Source organism: Sylvia atricapilla, chromosome 22 (assembly GCF_009819655.1).
Source record: "Sylvia atricapilla isolate bSylAtr1 chromosome 22, bSylAtr1.pri, whole genome shotgun sequence".
In the NCBI taxonomy this organism is placed as follows: Eukaryota; Metazoa; Chordata; class Aves; order Passeriformes; family Sylviidae; genus Sylvia; species Sylvia atricapilla.
Window position 1 is genome coordinate 240454 of NC_089161.1, and position 13979 is coordinate 254432.

Below are 13979 nucleotides of genomic sequence, written 5' to 3' on the forward strand. Positions count from 1 at the left end.
CCTTCCTGTGGGCACAGAGCTTGGCCAAATTATTCACCTTTCACTTGGAAATATCCTCCCCAAACAGCAAACTCCCCAGGGCAGGCACTCGGGAGGCATTTTCTGGGTTAGAAAATCCCATAAATGGTCAAAGGGTCACGTTTGCACCCAGAAAATAACAAAGCTACAGCCTGGACTGAGCTCTCCAAAGAGAGCTGAACAAACCCCAGGCAGAGTGGACACACCTTCCTCAAAAAATAAACTGATTCCAAAAAACAAAAGTTTTTTTCTGTCCCTCTCATTTGTTCTAGGCCAAAAAAGCATGAACCAGGCTTTCCTGGTATGGGACCCTGGAGAATTATTGACACAGGAAAGCAAGAATCTCCACACTTAAAAACTTCCAGTTTGATCTCTTCGAAGTGCCTAAATCTCGACTTTGCTGATAGAATGTGCCAATGATTTTTTAGAAGCCTTTTCAGGGGTGTGTATTCAGCCAAGAACCCCCCTGATGAAGTTTGCAAGCTTTAACAAACTCCCAGATTCCCAAAAAGCTGTTTAGAAGCAGCACATTATTTACCCAGAGATGCACCTGGATATCAGGACTCACTGCACAGTTTTATTTCCTATTCTCATTTTTTTCTTCTGAATAAACACACTCAGAAAGATGCAGCTTCTCTCCCACCCCAGCTGCATTTTCACCTTTCTTCCCTTGAGTCATTTTCACAGAATTAAGGTTGGAAAGGACTTTCAGGATCATCAAGCCCAACCTTTGAGTGACACAGCAGCTCAGGTCACGGTGAAGTGGAGTTTAAAAGCCATTTTCACTTACCTTGTCTCTGGATTATAGCCCAGGATGTAGAAAAATGAATCCACTCGTGCCTTGAACTCTCGAGCAGCAAATATGTCAGAGAAATGGGAGATGTTGCACTTCCCTCTGAAAGAAAGAGGAGAAAATGGCATTAGAATTCTGGCTTCAGCAACAGCTACTTTAATTAAGTGCCACTGCAATCTGGGTAGAAGCCACAGGCATCTCTGCTCTCATCAACGTCCAAAACATCATAAAAACGAGGCTGCTTGAACAAAAATCCATGTGGCTTCTTCCCATGGTGGGAAAGGGAGGAAATGCAGCTCCAGAGGCTCAGATGGTGCTCTGCAAACATTCATTAATTCTCCCTCAGCCAGCACAGTCCTGAGGAGCCCAAATTTAATCAGCCCAACAAACAATGGCTCGAAATGCAAGCCTGACAATCCCTAATTTGCAAAGCTTTTACAGTCCTGTTACAGTGGCATCTTCCAAAATTCCACTCTCCACGTGGCTGAAGTCGGCTCTCTATTTAGGAAGCTAAATAAAACTCCAGTTTAATAAAAGCTCCAAATGAAAAGCAAAAGCTGTGGTGCAATTTCAGCCAGTGTGCAATCCAAACTCCAAGCAGACAGAAGTTTCTTTTATTTTCACACCTTTGAGAGTAAAACTCACAAAGACTTATTACAGAAAACGAGGGAAATAAAAAAGAGAACTGAGGATTTATTAGCTTGTTCTACCCCAGATTGCTAATAATTTTTTAATACAGCTTGCTGATGAAGTCATTATCCTTGTGAAGAGCATTAAGGCTGACTGTGAGGAGTTTGCAGCTCGTTTCCTGGAGGGTTTGTGGGGCTGTTGGTGCTGCAGCTCTGGCAGCCCTGAGCTGGCCCTGAGTGACCCAGGCAAAGAATGGACCAGGGTTTTATCCAAACCTGAGCCAGTGCAGTGAGCACAAACACAGACATTTCTCTTTTTGGGACTGTCAGGCTCTAAGATCTCCTCTCTCCTGAACACAGCTCCCTGTTACAGACAGGGGCTTGCTGCACACTGCTGAAGGTTTGCCAGTTCTGTTTGAAATGGAATAAAAAGTGCCACAGTGAGAGAATCCTTGTTTTCCTGCAGAGATCCTGCTGGGCAGCCTGGGCACAGAGTGCAGAGCTGCAGGGGTGAGATTGGGAGCTCTGCATCCCTCAGGAAAGGGATGGACCAGCACCCCTGGGCCAGGCTGGAACCTCAGCGTGCTCCTCTTCCTCATCCTGCCAGGGGAGAGCGCTTCCAGAGAGGGGAAACAATTCCAGAGAGGGGAAACACTTCCAGAAAGGGGGAAACACTTCCAGAAAGGGGAAAAACGTTTCCAGAAAGGGGGAAACACTTCCTGAAAGGGGAAACACTTCCAGAAAGGGAAAACACTTCCAGAAAGGGGAAACACTTCCAGAAAGGGAAAACACTTCCAGAGAGGGGAAACAATTCCAGAAAGGGAAAACACTTCCAGAGAGGGGAAAACGTTTCCAGAAAGGGAAAACACTTCCAGAAAGGGGAGAGCACTTCTAGAAAGGGGGGAAACACTTCCAGAAAGGGGAAACGTTTCCAGAAGGGAAAAAATTCCAGAAAGGGAAAACACTTCCAGAAAGGGGAAACACTTCCAGAGAGGGGGAAAAGCACTTCCAGAAAGAAGAAGGCACTTCCATAAGGGGGAAAACATTTCCAGAAAGGGAAAAAGCATTTCCAGAAAGGGAAAACACTTCCAGAAGGGGAAAACCCTTCAGAAAGGGGAAAAGCACTTCCAGAAAGAGAAAACCCTTTCAGAAGTGCTCTCAGAGCCAGGACTGGGGTCAATAAAGGCATGGAGGGTGAATAAAGCCGGGCTGTCCTGCACAAAGTCCCCCCTGGCAGTGGAGCTGGGGCTGCCCGCCCTCCTGGCACAGCCAGAGCTGCCCTGGGCACTGGCCAGGTCCTGGCAGCTTGTAAAGGAGCAGCAGGGCACTGAGAGGTCCCCCACACAAACACTGAGGGCCAGCCTTGCCCACTGACACTGATTTCCCCCTGGAGGCTGAATTCTTACCAAGTTTGGTCATTTGGAGAGACAGAAAACGAGCAGGGGGATTTGTTTTGATATTTCCCATTAAATTCACATTTTTAAAGTATGCTGGGGAAAGAGATTTAGCTTCCTTTCAGTAATTCACCTGCCAGCTAATCAGCATGTTCCAGATCAGCTGCTTTATCTCTATCAGCAGCAGCACATTTTGTTCACAGCACTCCAGACCAGGAGTTGTGCATTTCAGCAGCCAAGATTTACCAGAGAGGTAAAAAGCACATCACGTTTATTACACACTTCCACAGAGATCTACAACTACCCTCTAGTTAAATCCCTCCACTGGTTAGAGCAGAATATTGGGAGTTACAATCACTGTTTTATTCCCCAGTTTGTCATCAATTCCTTGTGTGTCCATTTGTTTGCAGAGGGCAGGGGAATGATCCCGTATGATAATAAATTAGAATTTCGTGTTAACCTTTCATGCATCACGACACATTCTGCCTCCCCCATGCTCTCTGCAGGAACACCATGTGCAATTATCCTGCTGCTCGTCTTCTACACTCAGAGGTTATTCTCCAAGTTTGTTGGCACACACGAATATTCCATTTTTATCTTTCCCTTTCTATCTATTCTTTAAAGGGGAAAAAAATATAAAAGGATGCAGAAGAGGAGTGAGAACAGTCCCAGGGAAAACTGCAGGCACAGAGTTGAGTTTCTCTGTGTTTGAGCAGATTTTCTGCCTGGCTCCATCAGGACAGAAAAGCTGATTTAAAACTGGAAGGGGACTCAGCAGAGGCACTGTGGAATTCCAGGGTCTCCTGGCACACTGCTGGAATGCTCTGAGTTCATAAGAAAGGTTTAATATTGAAATCAAGGCTTCCCCCTGCCACAACAGAAGCCAGTTTGTCTTGAAGTAAAGTGACTTCAGCAAAAAAAAAAAAACCCAGCGACTCTGAACAAAAAAAATGTCTCCAGATGGCTCTGGTGAAACACCATCTGAGCACCATTATCAGGGAGATTATTCAATTTGCATCTTGACAATATCCAGGCGTTTTGGCGTGCTGAAAATCAGCTGACAGAGCACGCTGCTGCTGGGATGGGAGAACGTCTGAGGTGAGGGTGTCTCCCTGAGGCAGGAGCAGACCCAGGGCAGGGCACACACCTGGGCCACTCACCTGGGCCACTCCTTCCCCCTGGGCACCGAGATGGTTCTCCTCAGCTCTGGGCTGAGCTGGGAGCACCCAGAAAAGCCTTTAATGCAATTAACCAGAGTCAGGGCTGCAGGAGGGGCTCCCAGGGAACCCAGGCTCTGAGGGAAGGGCAGGAACCTGCAGTGCCCTGGGCTGGCCAAGGACAGGTGCCTGGGGCACCACCGAGTGCCCGGGATGGAGAGGGGATGCAGGGAGCAGAGCACAGAGCCCTGCAGCACTGCAGGGGAGGGGACACAGACCCCCAGACACCTCTGACTGCCCCAGCTGTGCCCCAGCCCCAGGTGTCCCCCAGGTGTCCCCCAGGTGTGCCCAGGCTGTCCCCCAGCCCCAGATGTCCCTCACGCTGTCCCCTCCTAGGCCCCAGGTGTCCTCCCAAGTGTCCCCCAGGCTATCCCGCAGGTGTCCCCCCGGCCCCAGGTGTCCCCAGGTGTGCCCCCAGGTGTCCCCAGGTGTCCCCAGGTGTCCCCCAGGTGTCCCCAGGTGTGCCCAGGTGACCCCCAGGTGTCCCCCAGGTGGTGCCCAGGTGTCCCAGCCCGTGCTGACCTGAGGGCAGCAGCGTGGTACGTGTTCCCACGTAGTCAGGAGATGAAGAGCTCACGGTCTTGATCACCGGTCTGTCTGTGATCACCAGCGCCCGTCCTGAATCTGCAGTGGGAAACACAGACCAGCCATGAGACTGCCGCTGGGGTCACCAACAGTGTCCTGGGGTCACTGACACTCCCCTGGGTCACCACACTGTCCTGACACGTCCGGGGTCACTGGACCCTGCCCTGGGTCACCAAATCACTGTCCTGGGGTCACTGACACTGCCTGACACTGCAGCTGGGGTCACCACAGTGTCCTGGGTCACTGACACTGTCCCTGGGGTCACCAACAGTGTCCTGGGGGTCACCAACACTGCCTGGGATCACCAACAGTGTCCTGACCACTGCCTAGGTCACTGACCTGCCCTGACACTGTACTGGGGTCACGACACTGCCCTGGGTCACAGACACTGTCCTCTACACTGCACTGGTCACTGACACTGCCCTGGGGTCACCAACACAACCCTTGGGATCACAAAACACAGCCCTGAAACTGTCCTGGGGTCACTGACCCTGCCCTGACCCTGCAGCTGGGCCAGCACTGTCCTGGGCACTGTCCTGGGCACTGTCCCTGGCAGGTGGACAGCCCCAGGATGTTCCTCAGGTGCTCACTCAGAGTGACAAACACGCTGCTCACGTGGTCAGTGGAGCGTGGGATGGGAAGAATTAATGTCTGAGTGACGCCATTGAGTTTGAGCTTTGCTGTATGTTATGTTCTGCGGTGCCCAGGGCTCACAGGCAGTGTCACTGAGCTCTGCACACGCAGGGACACAAACAAATCTTCTCCTGCTGCACACCAAGGACAATGGTTACAGTTTTCAGCCCCAAAGCACAAACAGGGGTGGGCAAAGACAGAAACAAACTGATGGGACCTCATCACCTGCGCTGGAACTGGACAATTCAACCCCAATGTGCAAATGACCAAAACTTATCGAAGTGTCCGATCTGGTGACTTTTGTCCACTTGTGAACTATTGGGGTCCATTTTGGGTCCCTTTTGTGCCCACCTTGGGTGGCAGCCCTGCCCAGGCTCTTGTCCTGCCCAAGCGGGGTCCTTTGAGACTTTTCCATCAATATCCAATTTATTCCCTGGCTCTGTCCAGTCCCTGTTCCAGCTCAGCTTCCCAAGGCATCAACAAGAACATCAGATCTATTCTCATCCATCGCTTCCCTCGGATTTCTGAAGGGAAGAAGCTTTCAGGGCACTGGGTGACAATCTGGAGCACTGGGAGCAGTCACTGCCAGGTGACAGGAAGCAAGGAAATGGATTTGTTCTGGTTTTTCAGGAGAAGGTGTTGGTTCCTGTGCATATTTAATGTCAAATCTTCAACAAAATCCTGACACTGGTAAGTGCACAGTGCTCTGGCTTTGAGGTAAATATTGATATTCAATCTTCAAACACAGAAAATTCTGAGTGTTACAAAGAACTGGAAGACAACTTTTTCCATGACTTCTTTCTAATACCTTTGAGGAAGGGTATTAGAAAATTCTTCTCCCCACACAGGTGACTGCATTTAAAAAAAGCACTCATGCTATCAAAAATACTTTTTGACACTGTGCCTGTAATCTCCTCGTTACAAGTTTCAAATAAATTAGTACCAGGAGCGTTAAGATTTGTGGGGCTTTTGCTAAAAGCACACACAAAATGTCCCTTTGAAAGGGGAACTTGTGCTCAACTTTGTTCTGTCAGGCACCAGAAAGTTGCTGCATTCCATATTTCAATCATCAACTTTTATCATCACAGAGTTCACCTTGGAGTATCTTCAGAATTTTACAGTTGCCTCAAGGAAATTTCCTGGTAAGAACAGAAGCAAATTTTATTGTCTTCCCCTGGAGGCGGGAGATAAATGACACTGGGACATGTACTAAAGTTTCTTCTGCTGCCTGTGAAACCCAAGATCACACCGAGTTTTTGCAAAGAGAAAAGGGGAAAACTCAGCTCCAAGTGCTTCAAGTTCCAGCCCTCAGTGCAATATTAACCACACTGAATATTCATGGCTGTAAGCACGACTGCAGGAGACTCCGTTCTCATCAAACTGCAGCAGAAGCACAAAAAGCAGAGGAGAGCCCCAATTTGTGCAGATCATTTTGGTGATCACTAATTATCACTTCAGTGTCCAGGAGGCCAACCAAGGACCCAGGGTTATTCTGCTTTTCTATCCTCTCTCAAGGAGAAGAACAATAATAGTATAATAATTACTATTACTAATAGTTGCTGTTGTTATTAATTAATGACATGAGCTCTAATTATATTTAATTAAATAATTACTGTTAATAACTAATAATTATTATTAGCAGCAATGCCAGAAGCCCAGCACTTGTGGCACACCTGGAATGTCCCTGATTTCCAGGGCCAGGACACACACCAGTGACACCAGCAGGTAAAAAAAAAAACAGCAGCCCTTTTCTCACACCATCTCCTGCTTCCAGACCCTGGCAGGAATGTTCTGGCTCAGTTAGAACTGGGATTAGGGCAGAGCAGGGCAGGCTGGCTCTGCAGAGCCCACTCAACTGTTCTGGCTCAGCTAGAACTGGGAGTAAAGCAGGGCACTCACTGTTCTGGCTCAGTTAGAACCAGGATTAAAGCAAAGCCCACTCACTGGTTCTGGCTCATTTAGAACTGGGATTAAAGCAGAGCTCAGTCCCTGTTCTGGGCTCAGCTAAAACTGGGATTAAGGCAGGGCACTCACTGTTCTGGCTCAGTTAGAACCAGGATTAAAGCAAAGCCCACTCCACTGTTCTGGCGCCTTTAGAACTGGGATTAAAGCAGAGCTCAGTCACTGTTCTGGCTCAGTTAGAACTGGGATTAAAGGAGAGCCCAGTCACTGTCTGGCTCAGTCAGGACTGGATTAAAGCAGAGCCCAGTCACTGTCTGGCTCAGTCAGGACTGGGATTAAAGCAGAGCTCAGTCACTGTGCTGGCTCAGTTAGAACTGGGATTAAGGAGAGCTCAGTCACTGTTCTGGCTCAGTCAGGACTGGGATTAAAGCAGAGCTCAGTCCCCAGTTCTGGCTCTGTTAGAACTGGGATTAAAGCAGAGCTCAGTCACTGTTCTGGCTCATTTAGAACCAGGATTAAAGCAGAGCCCAGTGCCCATTCTGGCTCAGCTAGACTGGGATTAAGGCAGGGCACTCACCGTTCTGGCTCTGTTAGAACATGGATTAAGGCAGGGCACTCACCGTTCTGGCTCTGTTAGAACTGGGATTAAGGGCAGGGCACTCACCGTTCTCGTTGTGCCTGTCCTGCAACAGGTGCTGGTACACGGAGTCGGGCACCTCGGACTTGGCGGTAGTACCACTTCACATTCATCAGCAGATGGTCCCTCTTGCTCTGAAAAACAACCCCGGGGTGTTAGTGGCCAGGGCAACCAGCCCCCAGAGGGGTCAGACCCAGACAGTGGAAGGCATTTCTGGCATTTCTGCAGCCTGTGACAGGGTGATTTCCAGCCCAGACAAAGGCAGGAGAACCTCCTGCATCCCTGGGCACTTGTGTCTCTGCGTCTGACCAGCAATCCCCAATCTACTCATCCTGCTAACTAACCCAGGGATCAGGAAAGGATTGCAATTTCTGGCCTCATGGAGTCTGCTGATTTCCACAAATATGAAGTATTTATGGCCAAACATGCAAAAAAAAAGAATACCCACAGTAACGCCACTCAGTGCAAGCTTCTTAGCACTGGAAACCAAGAGATAATAGATTTTTTTTCCCCCCAAGGACAGATGGATCCAGACATAATCACAGCCGTCCTTTATTACACAAAAGAATAAGATACTGCACTTCAATCACAATAATTACAGGCTCTGACTGCTCATCAACCTCACAGAAAATTTACACAAAACTCTCTTCCCCTAAATGCTCTTTTTTCATTGGGCTCCAGCCACCAATTTTGTTCCTTCTCTCGAGGGAAAGTGAAGCACAAACACCACTGAAAGAGAATTTTTAGATCAAGTCACTACAGACTCTGTGGGTTATCTCCAAAGCCCTTGCTCTGCAGTTCTCCCTGCTGCTCCAAACCACTTGAAGAAACAAAAGCCTGCAGGGGAAGGAACATTCTTTGGGCATGAGGCAACAACAAGCTTCTTCTCCCCTGGGCTGCAATCCTCACACATCTCCACTGGGGTTCTCCTCAGAGCCTGCCACTGCTGAGTTTAACCGGGCTAAAGAGGTTCCATTGTCTCTCTGGTGGATGTTGGAGCTTTTCTGCTGAATAAACAACATCCAAACCTTGCTGGAGGGAGAAAAAAAACCCAACAATTTTCTGAGCAGAGCCCGTGTAATACCAGCGAACCACTGCCAGGGCAGCATTGTGCCAGCATTGAGCCCTTCCAGCATCCCCAAAGCAGCATCCCCGGCCTTTTTAACCACCACACATCTGCAATCAAAGCCGGCGAGCTTCTCGAATGCAGGGGGGAAAGAAAAAATAAAAATCAAAAGGACAGCGCGAGAGAGGCGGCTCTTGGTTTCTGCTGTTCACAAATTGGGGTTGCAGACTTCTGAAATGATGCTCTCTGTGCAGCACAGCTTTTTACGGCAGCCTCTCTGAATTCGGGAGACAAAAAAAGTCCAAGTAAATAATCTGTTATCCTCTGGCTAAGAGTTCATAAATTCCATTAGTGCAGCTTGCAGCAATGATGGGAAACATCTCCCGGCATTTCCCTGCGGATTTCTCTTTGGATTTCCCAGCTGAGAGGACAAAAAAACCAGTCTTTGTTACAGAAACCCTGAGAGGATGCTCAGGGAGCTTCACTCTGGGACAAAACCCAGGACAGCCTGGCACACACAGGCAGAGCAGCCACAAAATATCATTTTTGAACAAGGAGCTGCTCACAGAGGAGTCTGTGCAATGATGCACTTGGGGCCGTGTTGGTTGGGTTCTGGTTTCTTTGGGGTTTGTTTCAAGGGGGATGAGCTGATTTCCTCCTAAATATCTCTTTTTAGCACCCTTGGTCATTTTGGTCCAATTCATTGAACAGCTGCCTCCTGACAAAGCCCTTTTCTGTGCCCACCCTCCAGCACAGACAGCTCCGTGGGCTTTAACCTGAAGCTTCAATCCTGCTAAAAATACAAAACGTCTGTCAGAGTCTCCCTTTTCACATTTACATCCCTCATGGCACAGAAATTCCTAGACATGCTATTTTCTCAGCCAACTTCCCAAACACGTATGTCATTTATGGAGCAGACGACACTCAGAGGTGTCAAGCGCCAACTTCTGCGGCAGACTGTTTATTTTCAAACCTGTGCACACAAAAGAAGTGTCCCCTACCTCCTAAAGTGTGACTTTCTATTTTTTTTCTCCTCTTTTTTACACCTTTACATCTGAAAAGCTGCAGGCACTCACATGCCAAACCCAGGCTTGCAAAACTGGAAAGTGCTTTAAATTTCGAGTGTCTTTCTGTCAGCTCAAAACGATTCCCTGTGCTCCAAAACCACATTCTCCCCTTTAATGAAAATATTGTCTTTTGCTGCAGCACTTCACAAAGTGCTCATTTGGGGGGTTTTGTTCCTTTTAAACGGCACGAATCAGTTTTGGACATTGAACAAGAATTAGATGGGATCTGTAAATGGATTAAAGCATCTCAGTTCACAAGCATCTGGTCAACTTCTATTACAAATGAGCCTCTGCCTTAAAGGGGAAAAAAACCCACCCCAATGCTGGAAGTTCTCTTTAAAAAGCAGGAAGTCCTGTTTCCAGGGTTTGTGACCATCCCAGGGTGGCAGTTTTCCCACAGCCCGGAGCAGACCTGCAGAGACCCCAGGTTGTTTTTTGGTGAGGAACCAAACCCTCAAACACTGCAGATGTCTGCAGATCTTCCCAGAGGATTTAATCACTGCGCTCATCTCCTTGCCCTATTAAACCCACTTTTAAACACAAACCAGCTCTGGACACAACTGCAAAGGCGGAGGTGACAGATGGGGAAATGCTGGAGTCAGGGAATAGCAGCAATTCCAGGAGAAACCAACAGCAAAACAGGGACAAGGAGCAGAAAATCCTCTTCTTCCAACGTGTTTTCCCACCGTGAAACCTCATTCCTGCTCTAGAGCTGGTTTCTCCTCTCGGTCAATTCTGACATTTACCAATAGGCAAAGGAGAGAAAAGGAAAATAAATACCACTCACATCACAGTGAGGAAAAAACCACCAAAAACCAGAGGGGGACACAAATGTGGAAATCAGGAGCTACAGAGATCAATCAGCAGGGATTATTCCTCTCCCCTCTGCACAGCAGCACGTGTAATTCCACATTCTCAGGGTATCTTTTTTGGTAGGCAGTTCGCTAATTAATTAAGAAAAAAACTGATCAGCTGTTGTAAGCCAAGCAAAGCCAGCCTTGGAAACGCAGAGGTTATTACTACAATGAATGTTATTTTTGCAGCTTGATTATTTAATTCAGACGCCCGCATAGCAACACGTAATTACTCCTCAAACAGAGCAGCATTGTCAGCGTTCAGCAAAGGAACACCGCGGGAAAGAAAGGCAAAAAGAACGGGAAATAAAGGCAAAAAGAACGGGAAATAAGGGAAAAATAGGAAATAAAAGCAATAATAATGGGAAATAAAAGCAATAATGGGAATAAAAGCAATAATAGGAAATAAAAGCAATAATAGGAAATAAAAGCAATGATAATGGGAAATCAAAGCAATAATAATGGAAATCAAAGCAATAATGGGAAATAAAAGCAAATAAATAATGGAAATAAAGGCAATAATAATAGGAAATAAAGGCAATAATAATGGGAAATAAAGGCAATAATGGGAATAGAAGCTAATAGGAAATCAAAGCAATAATAATGGGAAACCAAGGCACTAAGGTGAATCCTGTGCCCCTGCCCAGGGCAGAGCTGCCCCTCACCTGAGCCAACCCCAAAGCTGCGAGCCCTACACCTGTGAGGTTACTGGAGCCTGCTCCGTGGCCAGGGGTGTCTGACAGGACGTGGGTGGGTTACCTGGGCCCAAAGCAGCGCCGATGGAGCACAGCAATGCCAGGCAGGAAAGGAGGAGCCTTGGGAAGGCCGCGGATCATGGATCAGTGTGAGCTGAGCTGGGGACAAGCTGCCTGGGCTATCAGACAGTGCTGTTTGCCAGGGAAAGGCCCATTTCTGTGATCTGTGCAGGGCACTGCGTAATTTATTGACAAAACAATATCGGATTTATTCCAGCGGCCGGCGCCCTGACGTTTTCCTGATGTTTGCAGCACGGGTTTTTTCATGGGTCCTTTTTGATTCACAAAATAAAAACCTCCTTTTGGAATTCGCCTGAGGAGATTAATTCAGCCGGGCGGGGAGGAACTGGGAGATGTTCAACCTCTCCTCACGCTCCCCTGATGTCCAGCTCTCCCAGGTGCACAGAGCCCTGCACACCTGTGGGGACACACCTGAGGGGACACACCTGTATGGACACACCTGTATGAACACACCTGGGGGACACACCTGAGGGGACACACCTGTATGGACACACCTGTATGGACACACCTGTATGGACACACCGGTATGGACACACCTGTATGGACACACCTGAGGGACACACCTGTATGGACACACCTGTGGGGGACACACTGCAGGGACACACCTGTATGGACACACCTGCAGGGACACACCTGTATGGACACACCTGTATGGACACACCTGTATGGACACACCTGAGGGGACACACCTGTATGGACACACCTGTGGGGACACACCTGTATGGGCACACCTGTATGGACACACCTGTGGGGACACACCTGTATGGGCACACCTGTATGGACACATCTGCAGGGACACACCTGAGGGGACACACCTGTATGGACACCGTATGGACACACCTGTATGGGCACATCTGAGGGGACACACCTGGCCCACCCAGGGGATGCACACACACACTCACACAGTGTTTGTTGCACACCTCTGCTGTAGTTGCGTCACTGTTTTGGACACACCGAGCACGAGGCAGGAAAACTCTATTCTAATTTTTCTGACTCTATATAATATATATATATACATAATATATATATACACCTAATCAAAGGCAGAATATTGGTACACAGGTTTGTGTACAGGTACACAGGTACACAGGTACACAGGTTGCCACACTTTGACCTCGCAGATGAACATCCCCATCAATCACAAGACTCCCCCAGAGGAGAAATATGAAACTCTACAATGTTTTACATACGAAGCACTGTGGGAATTTCCACGACAAAAACGCCAATACTCAAATGCAAGAAAACTTAAGGTGACACAATTCCTACAGGATTGAGGCAGCACCGTCTGCAAACATCACAAACATCACAAATATCACCAGCAGGTCACTTGTGGCCTCGTTTCTCACAGAAGGACAGGGAATGCACCTGTAAAACTACACAAAATACCGAAGAGCAGCTGCCTGTGCCTCAAACACAAAAAGGTGGCCAAAGCCAGCTCTCGTGGGCGCACAGCATCTGCAGGGCTGTCTGGGCAGCCCGAATTCCAGCTCCCCAGGCTGCAGAGCCTCCCCAAACTGCTAATTCTGCCATCTGCTGTCTCCCAGTGGGGTGTTGGCACCCAAGAGCTGCCAGACTGGCTGAAAAACACGGCTCAGCCCTGGGGGACACCAGGGACAGTGTGCAGGGACACTGGGACAGACACCAGGGACACCTGCACCCAGGACAGGCACTGGGGCAGCCCTGAGGAGGGGACAGAGCCGAAGGAAATGCAAAAATGGCATTAAAAGGCTGCCTGAGCCTCTGTTTGCTGGGGGACAGAGCCGAAGGAAATGCAATAAATGGCATTAAAAGGCTGCCTGAGCCTGGTGAATTATTGGGGAAAAGGTTTTGTTATGGAAAGAGTGATTCTAAAACCAAAAAAAAGAAAAAGCAAAAAAAAAAAAAAAAAAAAAAAAAAAAAAAAAAAAAAAAAAAAAAAAAAAAAAAAAAAAAAAAAAAAAAAAAAAAAAAAAAAAAAAAGAAAAAAAAGTGATTAAAACAGGTTTTTACAGAAAGAGGGATAGTGGAAGTGGTCAACCCGGGGTGTGCTGGAGTCACCATTCTGGGGTGTGTTTAACTGGGTCTTCCAACCCAGAAATTCTGTGATTCGTGACCAGCAGTGATTCCCAACCTCAGCAGGAGTCAGCACTGGATTTCCCTGTGATCCAGCCACAGTTCTAAGGCCAAATCCAACAAACCAGCACGTTTTGACAAAAGCTGGCAGCTGTGGAACAAGTGTCACCCAACAGCCCCTTTATTTTATTAGTGTCACTCGTCACCTTGAACCCTCACCCAGGGTTTTAAAGGAGAAAAAGAAGATTATCATCGCAGGTAATGACCTGAGAGGTGTCTGTATTTAAAAATAAACTGTCCTGTTATCCCATCAACTTTGCAGCTTTGCCAGGAACAAAGCTGCTCACTGTGCTGAG

The 13979-nt window shown here is 48.0% G+C and overlaps 1 protein-coding gene across 1 annotated transcript in view; it reads right to left on the minus strand.

Annotated features, from left to right (window-relative positions):
• Positions 1-825: 825 nt before the first annotated feature.
• Positions 826-13979, minus strand: part of LOC136370879 (arginine-glutamic acid dipeptide repeats protein-like) — a 93591-nt gene continuing 80437 nt past the window's right edge. Inside the window, exons 4-6 of the mRNA XM_066334565.1 lie at positions 7836-7942; positions 4574-4675; positions 826-913 (exon numbers count right to left, since the gene is read on the minus strand). Coding sequence (XP_066190662.1) covers positions 4609-4675; positions 7836-7942 — 174 coding nt within the window. The 3' untranslated portion in view covers positions 826-913; positions 4574-4608. The remainder of the gene's footprint in view (positions 914-4573; positions 4676-7835; positions 7943-13979) is intronic.